Below are 20,213 nucleotides of genomic sequence, written 5' to 3'. Positions count from 1 at the left end.
TTGACCCAAGTCAGCGAATACAGCAGAGAACATCTGATTTCAAAGCTCATTCCTTGAATAACCTCCAAACCGGCCTCTCTGTTCATTGTGTTCTCGTTCTGCATTTTGCCCAATTTAACTGTGGCAACGATTATCAAAACCCAGCATCTTGATGAGAGGATAGAGTCTGCAGTCACACAGGCTTTGTGTTGTTTACAGAAATGACCCTTTTCTGAGTCGCTGTGGTCATGGGGTTTTTCTAGTTTTTTTTCACCCGAATTGCACATCTCAGTGGAAACACATTGACTTAGTATGATCACAGGCTGCCTAGGCAGCTGACCTCTGCCCAACAACAAAGTTACGGGGGAAGACGTTCTTGTATTGATTGAGAACACATGCTCATCTGTCTTGATGCGGGCCGAACAACCAGCGCTCCGCGGCGGTTTATAATGACACGGCCACCGAATTATTCCATGACCTACATTCAAAGGAGTCGCCAAAAGGAGAATCCTTGAGTGAATGACTATAAAGAGCCATCAAATATGAGCTACCGGTTCCTTTGTCTTTCCCCCCCCCCCGAACGCACAGTTGATTTATGTCATCAAACAGCTGTTTTTCCTCTCATCCATTTCCTTTTTTTTCCCTTTTTTTGCCGTGGTGCCACATCAGATATCCTGCCTTTCTAACTGCTGTTCTTTATATTTCTTTAATGACACCCTGACAGCCAGCCTCGTAGGGGCCCATCCCGCTCCACAATTTGATGAGCTTTGTCTGTATCAACACACACACCGCCCAGAGCAGAGAGTGTGCGACATTACCAACTAATGTTTCCCTCTATAAACCCCCACAACACCACCACCCCTCCTCCTCCCGAAAGAAAACGTTCCTTCATGTAAAAGCTTCGTCAGTCACCTAAGGAGACTGCGGCGGAAATGAAAGTTAGCGCTTTTTAACAAGATGCAGGAGAGCTCCGTAAACAGGAGGAGCTGCCCTCAGGGCACTCGGACTAATAGGGAATACACAATCAGCTCCTTTCTGGCTCCTGGGGGCCCCCGCTGAGCCCGCTCTGTGCCGAGGACAAAGGGGCCTCAGAGGAGGGCCTGTACTTTATTTGTTTCGGTTGATGGTCGTAAAGGAGGCCCCCGTCCCCCCGTTCCGAATCACGTCAGCAGCTCTGAGAGAGACGTGGTCCGCAGTCGGCCTCCGAGGAGCCCGTTGATGGGGGGCCAGGCGTGACTTATATGGAGTGAGGGCCCAGACCTCAAGAACAACCACAGCTACATGAGGGTGACTGTAGCTCAGGAGGTAGAGTGGGTTGACTGGTCACCAGAAGGTTGCTAAATCAATCGCTCCTCCTAGCTGAGCGCGGTGGTGTCCCTGAGCAAGGCACCTCACCCTGACTGCTCCCGATGAGCTGGCCGCCGCCCTGCGTGGTTGACTCCATCGTCGGTGTGTGAATGTCTGAATGAATGGTTGTAAGTGGCTTTGGATAAAAGTGTCAGCAAAATCCCCTAAATGTTAATGTAAATGTAAGCTACATCCAGATCCCACTGGCAACACCAATGAACTAACAATGATAACAAGACAATCATCATTATCATCATCATCATCATCATCATCAACATCATTATCATCATCATTATCATCATCATCATCATCATAATACTCATGAAAGTCTTCCTCCTTGTTTTAACCAGGAGATTAGAAACCAACCTCAACTTCTATTGTCAAAACCCCTTTTTTTATGTGGTCTTTCCTGGGGGGGAGCGCATATCAAGTGCAAAACTAGTCCAAACCTATCGTCAGGGTGATTACCTTCATACTTTCCCTTCAAACAGTCGTACATCAGAACTATTAGCAGTCCCTCCTCCCTCCCGCAACCCCCACCCTACCTCCACCTCACTCAGCCACAAATATTTGATCTCGCACATCCAATAATAGCTACGCACCGCTAAGCTAATGAGTCCCTTCTCCTGCCCCCACTCTCTACACAACTGCAGAATCTAATATTCTCATCAGGGCCGGAGCCAGTGCCGGTGTTATAGTCATCCCAGAAGCCAGCCAGGCAATTAATTGCAGTTGTGTTAAGAGAATCCTTTAGATTATTCCGTTATTTGTTGCCGAGTCATAAATTATTATTATCCTCATTATTATTAAAAGTGTTGTCGTAACCAGCGGTGATTAAGGATTGGCCTTTCGCTAACTGGGTGGCTAGGTGTTAGCGAGCTAACCGACACAACAGCTGCGGCAGATGCAGCCATGATACAGACGGAATACTGATCGACACTCGAAGGCAAATTGCCTTTCATTAGTCACAAACGACCCGGGAAACATAGGGGTCTGGCGCTTGTGAATGTTTACCGAGCAAGGCGCCGTCTGGGTTGGAGGCAGTCGGGGGCGGTGGGGTGGGATGTGGGGCGTAGCCGGGTCAGCCTCGTCGGCTGCACCTGTTTTCCAGTGAGGTGGAGGGCCCGGGGACACCTGAGCCCACATGAAGAGCTCTGGAGAACACCTGGGAGGGTTTGACAGTGACTCACGGTGAGCTGACTCTACTCTGCCGTACTCTGGGGGAGCTCATACCCCCGTCGGAGTTAGCCAACAAGCGTGTTATTTGTTGGATGACAACCCTTCAGGTCAGCAGGTTTTTGGGCCATTGAGAGGAGGATAACATTGACGTTTTGTTAGAAAGGATTCCACTTTTAGACGTACTACTTAGGTAAGTCTAAAGCAGGTTTTTGGGGCATGAAGAGGAGGAAAACATTGACGATTTGTTAAAAAGTGTTCCACCTTCAGTATTACACCGTTTCCCTAAAGGAATGAAAAGGCCTGTTGTGCCTTTTGCTTCAATGTGTGCTTTAAGACATCAACAAGCAGTTCATTGTGGCTGAATGAAAGATTTAAACATATTTCAGCCATATGCTAACTAAGGGTTATTCTAGCTACGATTATTAGCGAGAATCTTTGAGTAAAGTCTTTTCAGTTCTTACTCTTTCAAGCAAAATGGAGCCCAGGGCCGTCAGTGCAGACAGCGCGTGAGTGTCGATCAATATAGCTAGTGTGTGTTAAATTTCAGGCTTGTTTGATGTCTGGACAGGTTCACAATGAACAGGTCCAGTCTTGACTAATCTCTCATTTCATCTCACCCTTCAATTCCTCATCGCGGTGACTGTTCTGATTTAATGCGCCTCCGTGATTGGAAAATGTCACGACTGTAATTATTTTCGCTTGACAATTTTACGATTGGCCGTACGAAAGCGTGACAAGTGGGGGGAAATCAAATCAAAGATGTACAAAATGTCATGAAACTTTATTATTCTCAAAGCATCATGAAAAGATATCAAAATCATTCATTCTGGCGTCACAGTTCCCCACTGTGAATATACAATCATCTCAGTCATGCTTACATTCAATATATAAAAATATAAAAAGCAAACTTGTTGAAACATACATGATTGCCAAGTAGAAAAAATTGAGGCACTTTGAGAAACATATGTATTGCTATTCTGAGTGCTGGAAAAAGTATCTGATTCACAATTGTGCAAAAGATATAACTCTTTAACCTTACAAAATAAAGACTTTGCACTTGTTCCCTTGCGTATGGCTTCAATATTCCACGCTGTATGTTTTGTTATAGCCATCTATGGGCTGCACGGGGGGGGGGGGGGTCTAAAAAAACAATGCATCCCATCCCATAATAACAACAACGTCTGAGCCTCTGAAAGGCATGGGTATAGGGGGATACAAAGCAAAACCGTGGCTGTAAAGCCTTTTGGCACATTCGGAAAACCCAATATGCGAAAAGTGCAGGGATGGCTGGGTGGGTGGACAGACACGGGGGCACGGAGAAAAGTTCAACACTGATTACGAGCCGTCCAGAAACACCGTTTGAACCCCCAAACACATGACAGCGCACCCATCCCCAACTCCCACATCAAACACGGCCCGGCGGGGAAGAAAAAATAACAAGGAGGAGGAGTCTGTGTGGCGACGTGATTCCCTGACAGCTATCCAAATCCAAAAGGTGGGTTTTCCGGGTGGGTTGAACGTAGGAGGAGAAGGGAGGAGGAGACGAGGAGGGTCCGGAACGGCGGTATTCCTGGTTCAGTGCGCTACACAACAGCCGGATTCCTCGTGCTTATGCAGAAGAGACATTCTGGAGAAAGTCTTGGAACAGTTCTTGCACTGGTACTTCTTCACATCGGAGTGGGTCTGTAGGTGAGCCCTGAGATTGGAGCGGTCGGCGAAGGCCCTGTTGCAATGCGGGCAGGAGAACGGCTTCTCACCTGTCAACAAAGAGAGGATAGGATATGTTAGCACGCTCATGGACTGGACAGGGAAATGCTGAAAGAATATACATACAGTTCAGCCCCATACAAAGTTTAGCTCTGATGGTTCCTGCACAAGCATGTTGATATGTGTGTGTGTATCTGTCTGTGCGGGTGTACGTCTGTGTGTGTGTGTGTCTGCATCTGTGTGTGTGTGTGTATGTGTGTGTGTCTGCATCTGTGTGTGTGTGTGTATGTGTGTGTGTATACGTGTGTGTGTGTGTGCGCGCTGTATGGTATTGCATTGCCCACACCACATAGACAAGTGTGTTGTGAAATATCTTGAAATGCTTCAATAGGATGTAAGACCCAACCCTTCAACACAACGTGTTCATGGTTTTAAGGCAATAAAAATGAACATGGTCACTTTCTGTCCATCACACTAGGATGTAAGGTCGGTAAAACGTTAGTACCCACTTATTGTGCACATAACGTGACCACCTTTTCAACCACAGCGAACACTGTAAAACAGGGCCACAGTTCCACTGACACCTCCACAGTTAGAGGCCAGACTGACTCACCCGTGTGTGTTCTGATGTGTCCTTGCAGCAACCACGGTCTTGAGAAAGCTTTGCCACATATTTTACACACGCACGGCAACGTGTGAGTCCTGATGTGCATTTTAAGAGCTCCAAGGCTAACGTACTCCTTTTCGCAGTATTTGCAGCTGAAGGATTTCCTCGACTGAGCGTCGCAGTGCAGCTGTTTATGCTTGAGCAGTCCAGAGTAGGTCGAGTACGACTTGCTGCACAAGCCGCACTGGAACTTCTCCGTCTCCACCCCATGGGGATCCGTTAACTTGGTGAGAATCGAATCGTCCTCGTCGCTCCGTGGGCTCTCTGAGCCGCTGTGGTCTTTCGAAGAGGTGTCAGAAAGCGACGAAGGGTATCCAGAGATCGGGGAGAGGTCACTGGGAAGCGGCGAGAGGGGCAGGTTGTTGGTAGTCCATACGGTGATCGGGCTGTACGCTCCCGGGCTGAGGATCTCCGCTTGGGGGATGAGAGGCAAGGGGATCGCCCTGTAGATGTACGGTGAAATAAATACTGAAAGAAGAGGGAAAAGTGCATTCAATTAGTTCATTATGTTCAGCCTGAAAACCTGAGGGTTAGACATTTGCAGGACTTTAATAAAGTTTTGTTTTTGTTTGAGTCTGATTCAACAAGAACACATAGAACTTAGACAACAAGCATCCTATTTTGTTTTATTTAACAAAAAAACTATTCAAGAACGAAGCTTAGGGTTAGAGTTAGTAACTTTTCAATTAACTTCGAAACTTTACCTGTCGGGCTTTCCAGCTCACTATAATTAGGTTTCTTGGCGAAGTTTGTATGCTTCTTGACCAAAAAGGAGCGTGGCATCTTGAAAAAACTTTATAAAAGTTTTAAACTTTTTCAGAGAGTACAACGATCAGTTGTACTCAGTTGCGACAAATCAATGTTAAAAAAAAAAACCCGAGGTCCTATTGCATGGTCCAGCTGAGTGTCATAGCCTAGTGAGGAGTAGCGCTCCTGCAAACAGTGAAGTGGCTAGGAGCTGTAAATACTCCCCTATCAGGTGAATGGGAGGGGCCATGCGCGCTCGTTTACATCCCAGACTTCTTCAACCCAATTAAATCGCTCTGTTGCAAAAAGTGCTTTTTTTGTTATGCTTTACTTTCTCATGTGCAAGAGGTTGAGTCCCTGGAGGGGGCGTGACCACAGCCACCTTCCTACAGACAGACAGGTGTTTGTGTGTGGAAGAGGTTGAGCTTTTCTTCTGTGTACCCCTGGAGCAGTGTGCGCCTGTCTGTCTCTGAATGGGTGTCTTGGGTTCTAGCAATTAACTAAACGGCTCTGGTGAGGATGAACGGCAATGCAATCAGCGGGGTGTGAATGTTGCTGCTGATTACTCATCTTCTATAGAGACATGGTGTATCCTGTGTACAGGTCGGCTACTATAAATAGGACGGTTTAATATGCACAATGTGTTACCTTTCAACATTGCAGCCGACCATTTCTACTACAGCTGTCTGCTGCTGTGCAACTGCCTATCAATTGACAATAGTTAAGGCCTTATTAATACTACTGCTACTACTAATAATGATATATTGTTTTCGTTTTAGTAGTAATGGCAGTAGTAGTAGTATGCCTGAGTAGTAGTAGTAGTAGTAGTAGTAGTAGTAGTAGTAGTAGTAGTAAAAGTAGTAGTAGTGTAGCAGTACTAGTAACAACAGTAGTAGTACTAGTGGTAGTTGTAGTAGGTATTAACAGTAGTAGTAGACTACTACTACTACTAGTGAAAGTAGTAGTAGTAGTAGTGGTAGTAGTAGTAGTAGTAGTAAAAGTAGTAGTAGTAAAAGTAGTAGTAGTGTAGCAGTACTAGTAACAACAGTAGTAGTACTAGTGGTAGTTGTAGTAGGTATTAACAGTAGTAGTAGACTACTACTACTACTACTAGTGAAAGTAGTAGTAGTGGTAGTAGTAGTCCTTTTATCAGTAGACCCATTAGTAATCATAGAAAGCAGTATCCTAGTGTGATGTGTAATTATTCTGCATGCAATACCATTGGGCTTATTGGGATGATATGATGCATTTCTGATTATCATGCACATTTACACTCATATCTTGCTTTTGATCAAACAGACACATCTGTCTTCTACTAAGGCCAAAGCAGGCAGAAGGAACCCTATTCCTGGACCCCCCTGGCTAGCTAATTGTCCTGCTCCTGCTCTGCCTTCACATGGAGCTCCCTAATGCATTTGTGTATGGCGGATACCACACGTTTCCTTGCCAATAATCCAATAAGCCGTTCCTTCTTGGAATGTAAATCTAAGTGTAGTTGCCTCCCAAGGTCGGACCAAATTGAAGTATTACATTTACCCCCTTCCTGCGCTAGAGCTACCGCTGTCGCAGCAGGGGCAGGAGGGGAGAGAGACTAACTTAGGGGGCCGACGCCCCCTTGTGTTGGAGGACTGTTATGCACCGTAGGGGTATGGGGGCAATAACACCCAGACACGTCGAGGCAGGAAGAGAAAGAAGAAGAAAATAATGACAGTGTTGAAGTGTGAATATGAAACGCAGATCCTCTCAGTGAGGCTCAATTGGTCGGGTCAGCGTATATGAGGACCTCCAGTGACTGGGCACCACATTAAGTTTATTGTGAGGGGCTTATCTTATCGGGCCCAATGTAATTGCACATCATGATTGTCTTCCCTCCGCGCCTGAGTGGAATTATGAAGATGGGGCGATGGTGGTGGCGGTGGTGACGGTGGTGGTGGTGGTGGTGGTGGTGGTGGGGGGGGGGGGGGGGGGGGCGGCTTGAGTCTCAGGTTATCTGCTCATACAGTGTGTGTTAGTGGCAGAGCAGCGGCCTTACGACAGAGTCAAGAGGCACACGATGAGCTGTATGCACTGAAGTGTGTTTGTGTGTGTGCATGTGTGTGTATGTACGTTTATGTATGGGTGGGTTGTACGTGTGTGTGCGTGTATGTGGGCTTGTGTGTATGTGTGTGTGTGTGGGGGGTTTAGGATGTGCGAGTGTGTGTGCGTGTGTGCGTTCTACGTACTTACTGACAAGTTATTCCATTTGTTTGTGTCTTCTATTATTTATGGCCTGTATAATCTTTGTATTTCTGGAGACCTTAATAATTCAAATGTCACTGTGTGTGTTTTCTTTGTTTGTGTGTATATATATATATAAATGTGTGTGTGTGTGGGGGGGGCGGTTGTATTTGGTGTTTATGTGTGTGTGTGTGTGGTTTGTGTGTTTGTGTGTTTGTATTTGCGTGTTTGTATGTGTGTGTGTGTGTGTGTGTGTGTGAATATATGCGATTGCTTGTGTGTGGGTGTGGGTGTGTGTGTGTGTGTGTGAGTGAATATCTGTGATTGCTTGTGTGTGTGTTGTATGTTTGATGTTTAATGTAGGGGTCTTGTTGCTGCTGTCTCATATCCACCAACACATATAAATGTAAAACAAACAGTACACTGTGTATACAGTATGCATATCCAAACAAGGGCATTATCTCTGCTCTTCATATATGCATGCATACATACATACATACATACATACATACATGCATACATGCCAAGCGCTACCCAATCTGTGTCACTGACACAGGGAAGGGAGGTGACGGCGGATAAACGTTATGCATGATTCGATGTGTGCATTATGTCACACGTGAGAAGTACATGATTCGAGACAGCAGGTCGCAGAAATATGCTGCCGTATGGTGGTGTTGCTGCTGGCATTGCTTGCCATGCAAAGCAGGGACCTAATAAAAAGCATCTCCTCCAACCGACTGGGTAATGTCATTCGCTTTGTTAAGATAATAAACAACTAAACCCTTCAGCTGCAGGATCGCTCCGTTGGTTCACGGGGAATGATACAGGGGACGCATCAGGGAATTGTTGATGGTGGATGAGCATTAGGAGAGTGATTGAAGTCGGCCATGTAAAAGTGCTTTATTAACACCTGACAAGACCGCCAACCCCCCCCCCCCCCGCCCGTGTAACAATGCGCGATCCATCAAGGTGAGATGCATTAGCCATGGCTTGATAACCTGCGGTTCAGCCATTAAAGGAACAACAGCGATGGAAGCGCTCCAACAGAAGTGCACAGAGGGGAGCGCTCCGGTGGAACTGTTGCACATTCGGTGGCCATTGAGCACAGCCCATAAACCATCTCTAACACACCGTCCACCAAAGCAGCTGACGCCTTTACATGGTGTGGGCACGCGCTAACGGTTACCAGTAACAACGACAAACAACAGCAGCACTAGCTGTATGTTTGAATGAGCAGGATGCTGGTTGACTGTGTTGTCTTTCATTTTCTAACCCTATAGAGAGAGGGCCTTGATCCAGTCCAGCGATAACTTCAGCCATCATGTAGGTGATGTTTATTAAGCGGGAGCTTATAACTGACTGAAGGTGTGTTTTAATGTGTTTTTTTTATGTTATCCTACTCCCACTCTACATGTTGTTTTGACTTTGATGATAAGAATACATTCTATAAGAACACACATTTGTTTTAAAAGACACTTTACATATATATTTGAAAATATTTTTGTATATATACACATGTATAAACAGACACACACATACAAACATATATAAACACAAGTGCATCCATACATTTATTTTTACATTTACATTTAGCGCATTTAGCAGACATTTTTATCCTAAGCGACTTACATAAGCACATTTGTCAGAAGAAAGACAATATATAACAATATATCGCTGTTGGTACAGTAAGGATGTTCATAGAAACAAGTGCCAACCACTAACAGTCGCTAGGTTAACCCATTCCCAGTATACAACAAGACAGCTAGGATAAGATGCTATACAATGTTTATTACTATATCTAAGTGCCAGGACGTGCAACATACAATAAGTGTGTACATTAGGTGGCAGGACGCACAAAACTTACTTACTAAGTGGGTAAGGGGGGCGTTATTTTATCTCATTTAGGTGATCCACACACACACACATACACACACACACACACACACACACACATAGGCTATAAACATATACAGTATATACAGTACATAAACACAACATCAATCAGGGTTGTGGTGGACAGAATTGGAGGCAGAAAAGGCAGCAGGGAAGACGGATGTCAGGGAGCCATACTGAGGACTAGCACGAGGAGCTGTTTTTACGGTAGGGTGCTGAAGGTTGGGAGTGGGATATACATCATAGATAGGTGCGTGTGTGAGTAGGTGTGTGTGTGTGTGTGTGTGTGTGTGTGTGTGCGTAATGGGGGGGGGGGAAGGGGTGTGTATGTGTGTGTATGTGTGTCTGTGTGTTTTTGTGTGTGTTAGGGTTTAGGTGGATGGGTGAGTGTGGGTGTTTGTGTGTGTGTGTGTTTGTATTTGTGTGTGTGTCTGTGTGTTTATATTTGCGTGTGTGTGTGTGTGTTTGTGTGTGTGTGTGCGTGCGTGTGTGTATGTGTGACTCCTATGGACTCAGCATAAACAGAGAGAGAATAGAACAAACGAGGAGGCATAGAAGCATGTGGGTCAGCTTGGCACAGGGACAGGATTGGAAGTCGTGTGTGTGTGTGTGTGTGTGTGCACCTGCCTCCTGCACATCAACCTGAGCAGCTGCTCACAAGAGGCGGGTGGGGGGGGGGGGGGGGGGGGGGTCCCTGATACATCTGTACCAGGTTGACGATCCACTGCTACTGCTGCTGCTGCTAAATGTTCCGAAAAAACTGAGTCATTCCTCACTGTCTCTGAGAGGCACTGCTGCTGCACTGGAGGATATCTCCTGTATTATATATATATATATATATATATATATATATATATATATATATATATATATATATATATATATATATATATATATATATATATATATATATATATATATATATATATATATATATATATATATATATATATGTGTGGTGTGTGTGTGTGTGTGTGTGTGCTACGGTGCAATTCTTGGGAAGTTACGGTCCCCACCCCGATCCCAAATGGCGACTTCACAACTTCAACGTGTTGTTGGAGGAGGTGAAGGAACTCCATCCTCGGCGCCATGGGTTTCTCTTTTTTTGCAGCCAGCTCTGATATGAACGTGAATCCTGTGGTTTCTCAATGAACCTCTTTATCCATACCTACCGCAGTGCCCTGCCGCGTTTATTCCTCCTCTTCTCCTTATTCTTAAAAGTGATTTGTGATTTTCTGTATGCGTTGCGACAGGGAAACGGTCACCTCTTCTCTGGTGAAACGCCCCAGGTCGACAAAAGTACAATTAAATATTCACGAATACAGAGTTGCGCTGGAGTCTGGGGTAAATGAATAACTGAATAACTGAGTCGATTGACGCCTGCGTTGAAAGAGATCGCGTGTGGTTTTCTTTGCAGCCAGCAGCCAGTCATTTTGGCAGCAGGCGCGTCGCGCAGTGCACTGGAGACGAGGAACCCACCGTGCACCCCACTGTCGGAGCTGATGTCTATCGAAGTGCAACCCTAAACATCGCTGCTGCTGCTGCTGCCCAGGAAATATGGGAAGAGAGATCATCGCATCCATCCAAGTGGCGGTGGAGGCTGCTCGGTGTTCTGCACGTCGCTACACCGTACAGTGGACCGGGATGCGGTGTGGGCGATGCGTGCACAAGGGATACATTGTGAATGTGCAGTGATCTTAAAAGCAACCGCTGCATAAATTAAACCAGAAAGCTTCTAATCGGGGGGGATGGAGGCTAGCGTCTGAAGGGATTTTGGTCAACGTTAGCACCTGTTTCCTGCGCGATTGGGAGGTAAGCCTCACAAACCCTTTTTTTGGCTCTATTTGTATTTACAACGATGTGTGACAACAAGAGCAGTTTGCGTTGAGATCAATAACCTGCATGCACGCATCCTTCATCTACATTACTTTACTATGCACTTTTCCCAGTGTCGTTTCATTCGCTTTCTGTGACTGCGTAGCCTTGACCCAGCGTTTGCGTGCAAACCTGCAGATGATTACACGCGGTATAACCACCCTTCCTCACATGTTGGTACATTGTCAATCTGGGTTGAAAGAATGCGAACTCATGACCGGCCTCGCCATGGAAGACCGAGGCGATAGCCTGCGATCTCCAATTAACCCTGGCTTGTGCAACGTGCTCGTTATCGCCTCAATATTGAAAATAAAGCAGCCCGCAGTTCCTCGCCGTGCACCCAGTGTGCCTCTTCGCCCAAAGTGGCGTCGGGGAGGAACGCGTGGTGTGGGAAGCGCCTGGGTTCTGCGAATAACCAACAGCATCCCTCTTCTTTTTTTTTTTTTTTTTTTTTTTAAAATAGACCACCATAAATCTCAAACGTCATGTCTTGGCTCAGACCGCTGAAAGCTTCCTCCATCAGTCATGCCTCTCGCTGCCAGATCCTTCTCCGCAGCAGCAGCAGCAAGCAGCACCTCGGTATAAAACCCCAATCAAGACAGCGTCCAGCCATGGTAACCTAGGACCGATACCACAGAAGACCGCTCCTGTAGTTCGTGCCCCCCCCCCCCCCGTTTGCACAAAGGGGGCTGATTTCCTTTAGGAAATCATAATTTTCTTCATTGAAATGATGATGGTTTTGTGTCGCCTGTGATTCGGTTGGGCTGTAAATCGTTCACCCACCTTTAGCAGAACAGGGGTAACATAAGTAGTGCAATTCCCTAATTCTGCATAGTATCTCGTTGTTTAGAAGGGATTTAGTGGATTTGACTCACTGATATACTGATGGATTTGGTTTATAACAGTATGCACGATTCCTGTAGAATTCATGTTGTAGTAGCAGACATCAAGTTCTGGTTTTGCCGTAGGTCAACCTTTTCTATTTGCGTGGCACGTTGTAATTGCGCTGTGTACAGAATACTTATGTTGCTGGGTGTCGCAGGTCAAGGGTCATAGGTCACAAGTAGGTCATGGGATATAGGCTGCTGACAGGCTCTTCTCCGACACAATGAAATAAGAAGTTGACACGTTGTGACAATTTAATGCCCAGAGAGCATGCACACACACACATACACACAAGCAAGCATGCACACAAACACACACACACACACACATGCAAGCATGCACACAAACACACACACACACAAATTCACACACATGCACACATACACACACACAAATCACATTCACACACGCATGCAAGCACGCACACACACACACACACACACATACAAACACATACAACACTCACAAGCACGTACACACACAAACACACGCATACACACGAACAAATACATACACACACACACAAACACATTCACACACACGCATGCAAGCACGCACACACATACAAACACACAACCACACACACACACACTCATGCACAAACACCCCCTTGAGTTCCCCCTTCCCCCTCATCCCTCTATACCCTAAGTCAAGCATACATGTGTGTGTGCGTGAACACACACGCACACATACACAAGCACATACACACACACACAAGCACACACACTCATGCACAAACACACGCTTGAGTTCCCCCTTTACCCTCATCCCTCTATACCCTCAGTCAAGCATATACGTGTGTGTGCGTGAACACACACGCACACATACACAAGCACATACACACACACACACTCATGCACAAACACACGCTTGAGTTCCCCCTTTGGCCTCATCCCTCTATACCCTAAGTCAAGCATACACGTGTGTGTGTGCGTGTACACACACACGCACACACGCACACACACACACACACAATCATGCACGCACACCCTCTTGAGTTTCCCCTTCCCCTCATCCCTCTATACCCTAAGCCAAGCGTCCGTTGGCCCCATCACAGAGTGTCAGTCGTCCCCTTGGCCCTGTGAAACGTGTCAGGGGTGTCAGGTCAATGTGTCCCGGCGTGGAGCGCTGGTGTCGCGGGGGCTGCCTTCTGGGGACACACAGGGAGTCAGCATGTAGCTGCAGGATGAGACCATTCTGCTTCATGTTTGGTTTTACTTTGGTTTCACCTGGTAGCTTCGCACAGAGATTTAAAAACCTCCCTTTCAGGAGAGACCTGTCCATGAAGCAGCATAAACCTGCAAGGTTACCAAATACCCTTATAAACGATATATATATATATATATATATATATATATATATATATATATATATATATATATATATATATATATAGACCTGCTGACACAATGTGTTGCTATGGACATTGCCATTATTCTGATTGCTCCGCCATCGCTATGGTTTTCTACTTATAACATTTCTGATCATCTCTTTGTGTCGCCTGTGCCTTTAACATGACCAGATCTGCCTCTATGATCATGTACTGAGATTGTTTCCTCAATGTAGGGGATGTGACTGGCCGCCTGTTACTGAAATGTAGGAGATGTGACTGACTGCCTGTTACTAAAATGTAGGAGATGTGTCTGACTGTTACTTAAATTTAGGAGATGGTGACTTACTGAATGTTACTTAAATATAGGAGATGTGACTGTGACTGCCTGTTACTTAAGTATAGGAGATGTGACTGACAGCCTGTTACTTAAGTATAGGAGATGTGACTGTGACTGCCTGTTCCTTAAATACAGGAGATGGGACTGACTGACTGTTACTTAAATGTAGGAGAATTATTTTATGCAAAGCGCCTGGTTGTAACATATTTTGCTCAAGGACGCATGACATGACATTGGGGATTGAAATCGCCACTCTTTAGCTGAGAGTTGAACACCCCTTGACACGGCAATACTGTGCAATACAGTATTGCCGTGTCAAGGGGTGTTCAACTCAGTACAATACAAAAACTGCAAAATAAAACACTACAATACACCACAATACACTACAGTACACTACAATACAATGCATTATACTAAACTGCAATATAATACACTACAATACACAAAAATACATTACACTGTACTATCCTCAGGCCTAGTTAGAAAGATTGACTGCAACTAACAATGAATTAGCTGTTTTGTCTATAAAATGTCAATTAGTGTTTCCCAAACCTAACAAGAAGTCCTCCGATGTCTTGTTTGGTCCACAACCCAAAGATATTCAGGCTACTGTCGGAGACGACTTAAGCACACTGAAAATATTCACATCCAGGGAGCTGGAACCAGAGTCTTGAAAATGACTCACTGAATAATCAACAGTCAGAGCAGTCGGTGATTCATTGAATAGTTGTAAAGGAATCCATTAATCGATGGATCCTCGCAGCTCAGCGCAGCCTATGGGCTGATACCGAGGACGTAGGTTAAGTCGCTCGTCATGAGCACACACTTCACAGCTGCCTCTGTGCATCGCCTGGGCGACCCCAACATTTATGAATATGCAGACGAGCTCTCTCCATCCACCTCTCATCACTCCTCAACCTTATCTCTTTTTCAAACTCCACGTTTTTAAAACTCAATCAATAGGCGGGTCATGAATATTCATTTCCCCTCACATCTATCAGTCTCCCTCCTCGACGGTTCTCCACGTTTGGTTTCATTTCATTAAGCCTGTGCTTCTCCTGCAGGAGTATGTTTTAACCATGAGGACGTAGACCCGCTGGAGGAAGATGTGATATTAGTTGAGAATATGCAAGAGCGATACGCGAAAGAGCCAATGGCAAACACACGCACACACACAGCGGAGACAGATGCAGTTTACCAAGGATGTGCCATCTTGCAGTTTAAATATTGCTTTTCTTAAGTGTTTCTCAGATATTTTAATGAAATAAGAAACACAGCCTGGGAGCCTGACGAATCTGCGAGCTCATGTATTATTTGCGCTGGCGTATGCGTCTGAACCCCCCCCTTCACCTCCAGCCCAGTCTGTGATTGGCCGTGCTGCCAGTCTGGGCTTGGCCAATCACAACCATTGATCTAATATGGGGCGGGATTGGCATATGACTCATCAAAGGAGCGTCCAACGACAGCGCCTTTGAGGCATTTTCATGAACAACCAAGATGTCTGCCGCTGATGTGTCAAATGTTTCGTTGCTCTGATTGAATGCGGTTCGGTCCAATCGTGTCGAGAGGCATTTTGGTCTCTGGCCGTTGAAAACTCCCCGTGGAAATTGAATATGAAAAGGAGGGTTCCAATTGAATGCACGTTTCCGAATTAGTCGGCTGATGTCGGAAACACCACCTCAATGTTAAAAAACAGGAATCCTAATGGGAATCTTAAAAGAAGTGGTTCCCTTAAGGTTCTCATCGATTCCATCTAAAGAGGATCCGGACTCTTAACGAATACCAGTAGCAGTAGAAGTTAGCTTCCTCATCATTCCATACCCCCGAGCCAACCTGCTAAAATAGGACGATAAACCATCTAATATCATCGAATAAACCACTTTAAGAGGGGTAAGGGGGGTAAGAGGGGGTTTCTTCAACTGATACTCTCTACATAAACGGATACAGATGAGTAGATAGGAGCACATAATGTCATACAGCGATGGAGGAGCCAAACATTGCCATCTTTGCTGTACGACGAGCCTGTGTCATCGTAGAAACAAACACACACCACCTCACACACATGCACACACACACAGGGTCAAAGTACCGCTGTTGTCCTTTGCAGAGCCGCCGCCGACGTCCTGCAAAACGAAAAACAGTGTGTCACCGACCGGCTGGCTCGGGGGAGACTGATGTCCAATCAAGTGAACACACAGCCAGCCTAATGTAGGGAGGAGGGCTGGTGGGAGAGAACGACACAACACTCATTGATATGCCCCTCAGATGCTAGGCCATTTGATTTCCAGAATAAGGACCGCAGTGCTATACATGGCGGCGTCGAGAACCAGTCATGGTTGACCGTCGAACGCCATTTTGAGACGTGAGATGCAAGACAATGTGTGGGGCTTGTGAGAACATCTGGGGATGGTCTTGCGTGTGTTCGTTCAGGGGGTAAAAGAAGAGAAGCCCCTAAGCTTCTACCACTGGGCTCTAGTCAGGGGGGTTGCAGTGTTTCCCATGATGCTTTGCAGCATCCAGGTGTCCCAGCCAGGACAATTTTAGGTCATATTTGATTAATGCGGGAGGTCTGCTTCCTTCCTTAAGCGAGGCTGCCTATGGAAGTCGATAAAAGCTGTCTTCTTTACTCTTTGTTTGCAGATTGCATTTTCGCCTCCAAACTGTTTCCGTTGTTGTGTGTTTTTTTGTCGGTTTGTAATCCATGCAAACTTAGGAAAACAGCTTCCAGCGGCAATTAACCCAGTTCCATCGTTATTCTTATTAAGACAGAAGCGCTATGGCTGTGGTGGTGTTAACTAAAGAGAGAATGAACGGAATTGGGAAACACATGATCGGATTTAGATTTAGTCGCACTCCATTGAATTTTTAATGTTCTCCCTGCGAACGACAACAACAGCAGAATATTCAATTACACGTAGAAAGCGATGTCAACGCCGTCAGGTCGAATTTACTTTCTTCTTTTTTATTTTAGATCCCATATGCCTATTGTGTGTACACTAAGGTTATTCTATCTCAAACATTCCTGTACCCTTCAGCCCTTGTGTTTCTTGTTTCACGGTTTGATTTCCCAGACTTTATATATTCCATTCGTTCTCTGTCTGGGGGGGGGGTCGTATTGAAAGCTGTGTCATACTAGTTTATATTCAGTGAGGGAGCATCGTCTTGTGTCCCCCGGCTGAGTTCTTGCCTTTGGGTTCGGTATTCCTCCCCTTGCAGCCACGAGGCTGTGTTTAATCCTTCACTGCGTCCTTTCGTGTTTGTCGTCGCTCACCGTGCCAAAGTGTCCTCTATGAAGACACCTCCATACTACACGCCTCTCAGGGCTGGGCCCTTCCAACGTGGCTGCTTTGTATTACCGTCTGCTACTGTCTGCAAAAAAAAGAGAAAACATAAAAAATCAATTAGGCAGGGGATGCAAATTGTTAATCTGCGATGGTGTAATGACCAGCCTTGTTTCCCCTCCTCGTCCTAATTAAGATGGTCATGTAAGATATCTCGCTTCACTTCCAATCCCCCTGGCCATCAGCTTCATAGCGCTGTATTGAATGCTAATAGACTTAATGAATTTATTCAAATTAAATAGACCTTCTGGTTCCTAAGGCAAAATAAGAAAGCAGTAGAAAGATCAGAGAGATATGTCATGTCGGCGCTCACCTCTGAGCAAAACCCTTCCAAACACCAGTTAGGCATATAACAAACAACACCAAACTCAGAATCACCACTTTCTAGAAGACATGATTACGGATGGAGTTTCTGGATTCGAGCTGGCATTCAACAGGTCGCTGGAAGCGCCTTTCGGCCAAACCCCATCCATCACCTGGATGATTGCTGGGGGCCAGGCTGATAAATATGTCTATCACTTATTCACCTGTGTTACCGATTGCTGCAGGACTTGCTCAGGCATGGCAGCCATGTCTGACTCGAAGTCGAGGAGTACCCCTGCATTGCACTACTGGTATTTGGTAGCAGGCTTTTTTTATTGCATGAGGGGGTGTAGCACTTGTTGCACACGAGCAAACAAATTACACCTTATTAGACAAAGGACATCCTCAGAAGACTGAGTGCTGGGCAAACAGTCGCCTGCAGAGATTAGCCCTTTCAGTCCAGCGCTGGGAGCGAGAGTTCAGCGGGATGGGCCGGTCATGCAAATTGCAAAGGAGAAACAGAAACAGAATCAGAAAGACAGTGTTGCCCTGAGTGTTAAAATAACTAAATAAAAAATGGGGAAATGTGTGACTGTTGTGTGGAAATTTTGGTTGCATCAAAGGTGGCTTCTCCTCCCTTGACTCTGCCCTCAATTCCATATCTTTTTAGTAAGCCCTTGTGTAAGAGAGTAATGCTAATTTAATTGAATTGACTTGAAGTGTAAAATAAAACACTCTTTGGCTTCCGCCGAGTGGTTTAATAATGACAATATAACACCAATAACGGCCTCTCACCAAATTAAAAACCTTTAATCCGAGAATCCATCGCGTCCGGGGTCGTGGAGCTAATACTCATAGAGCTAACACACTGTAAAGTGAAGGCCCTATCACTTCCAAAGTCATAAAAAACATGCAGCCTGCATCTCCACCTGGGTGGTGAAACGGCCGTACACCCACCCTGTCCTCCAGGGTCTGGGAGACAGAGACGTCACGATCACGTTCTACATGTGTCATCATCTGCTCAAGCTTACCGCTCGCTAAGACCTTGCGCCTCTCCCTTTTGTTTAACAAGACAATTGATAATGCATAGGATTTGTTAATTCGTAGCTTTGGCCGTGAGTTGGCTGCCGGTGGAGCACTTGACGTCTGCCTCAACTCAAACAGCATAAAAAGGCTTCATTTCTTTTCATGGTTTTAGCATCAGTGAGGGTAAAGAGTCGCATCTTTCTGAAGTAGGCCTCACGTCGAGGCGACGGCGATTAAGACACGCGTGGTCTCGGGGCTGCGGATGCGTTTCTCTTCATCCAAGTGACGAGAAAGTGGACATAAGTTTTAAAAACGCTGTCTGTAAACGCTGCCAAGTTTGCGCCTGCATCCCTTGAGTGGTTCTGGCTCTCTCTGGCTTGTAGTTCTGGCTTTGCTTTGGACAAGAAAACTCTATGCTAGTGGGCTGCAAGGGAAAAATATCCCCCTTCTGCAATTCATTTGGATTTGAAAATGATTAGATTCATCGTTTGGTTTTGTTTGTTATATTTTTACTATTATCTGAGGCTAGGACAACCTAATTATGCCTCGGTGAAGATTTTTAATGAATCTAAACCCCTGACTGTTGCTCGTTATAAGGGAGTTAGCATCATGAGGCCTTTGAACTTTTGACTCTTTTTTTTCTCCAGCATTATTTCGCAAAAATCGTTATTTTGGATATTGCTAATTGCCATTTTTTTGTTGGTTGCCTTCTCCCTGTTTGCTAATCCTACCTACGGAGAGACGCCAGCAGCACAGAGCTTCTGGCAGTCTCGTTGGGTCTGCTCTGTAATCAAAAGTCAACGTCACACTCTCCGATTCCTTTTCCCCTCTTTTCCTTCGGTGGGTATTCTGTTTTAATCCCGGGGGGAATAACAAACACAGCGGCAACAAAGGAGCCTGCGAAGACTTGACAAACCCGCCGACAAAGCGCGCTAACGAGAAGCATTTCTCGAGGGGTTTCCAGTGCATCAAACGCACAACGTTCTCGCTTGTATCACTTGTACTTTCCCTTTTGAGTCGCATGAAAATAGGGAAAATGTATGTTAATTGCCATCTCGCAGTTAAACACACAAATCCGAACGCTCGTTTCCGAATCGCGAGCACAGTTCCGAAATCTATCCTCGCTGATTGCTCTCTGAATGACTGGATGTTTTATGAATCATAATCACACCCATGTTTACACTAACAATGATTTCCCGTGACACACACACACACACACACACACACATCTGACGTAAAATGACGTCGCCCTGCAATTTCACGGCCGTCAGTTCAAACAACAAACCTCAGCTCACCTCCCCTCCTGCAGCCCAGCCATTCTCAACTTACTCCAGTAGTATTCCTGTAAATTATACATCAACTGAATTCCATCCTGTA

At 45.6% G+C, this 20,213-nt stretch overlaps 1 protein-coding gene across 1 annotated transcript; it reads right to left on the bottom strand.

Annotated features, from left to right (window-relative positions):
- Positions 1–3,267: 3,267 nt before the first annotated feature.
- On the bottom strand, positions 3,268–5,804 carry snai2 (snail family zinc finger 2). The gene is made up of 3 exons (XM_079751666.1): positions 5,584–5,804; positions 4,826–5,347; positions 3,268–4,262 (listed from the first exon to the last, which is right to left on the bottom strand). The coding sequence occupies exons 1-3, from the start codon at positions 5,660–5,662 to the stop codon at positions 4,081–4,083; spliced, it is 783 nt and encodes a 260-aa protein (XP_079607792.1). The 5' UTR covers positions 5,663–5,804; the 3' UTR covers positions 3,268–4,080.
- Positions 5,805–20,213: the final 14,409 nt, after the last annotated feature.

This window comes from Pollachius pollachius (assembly GCF_949987615.1).
Source record: "Pollachius pollachius genome assembly, chromosome: 14".
Lineage (NCBI taxonomy): Eukaryota > Metazoa > Chordata > Actinopteri > Gadiformes > Gadidae > Pollachius > Pollachius pollachius.
Note: the sequence above shows the minus strand (reverse complement) of the source record. Positions and strands in the feature narration are given on the sequence as shown.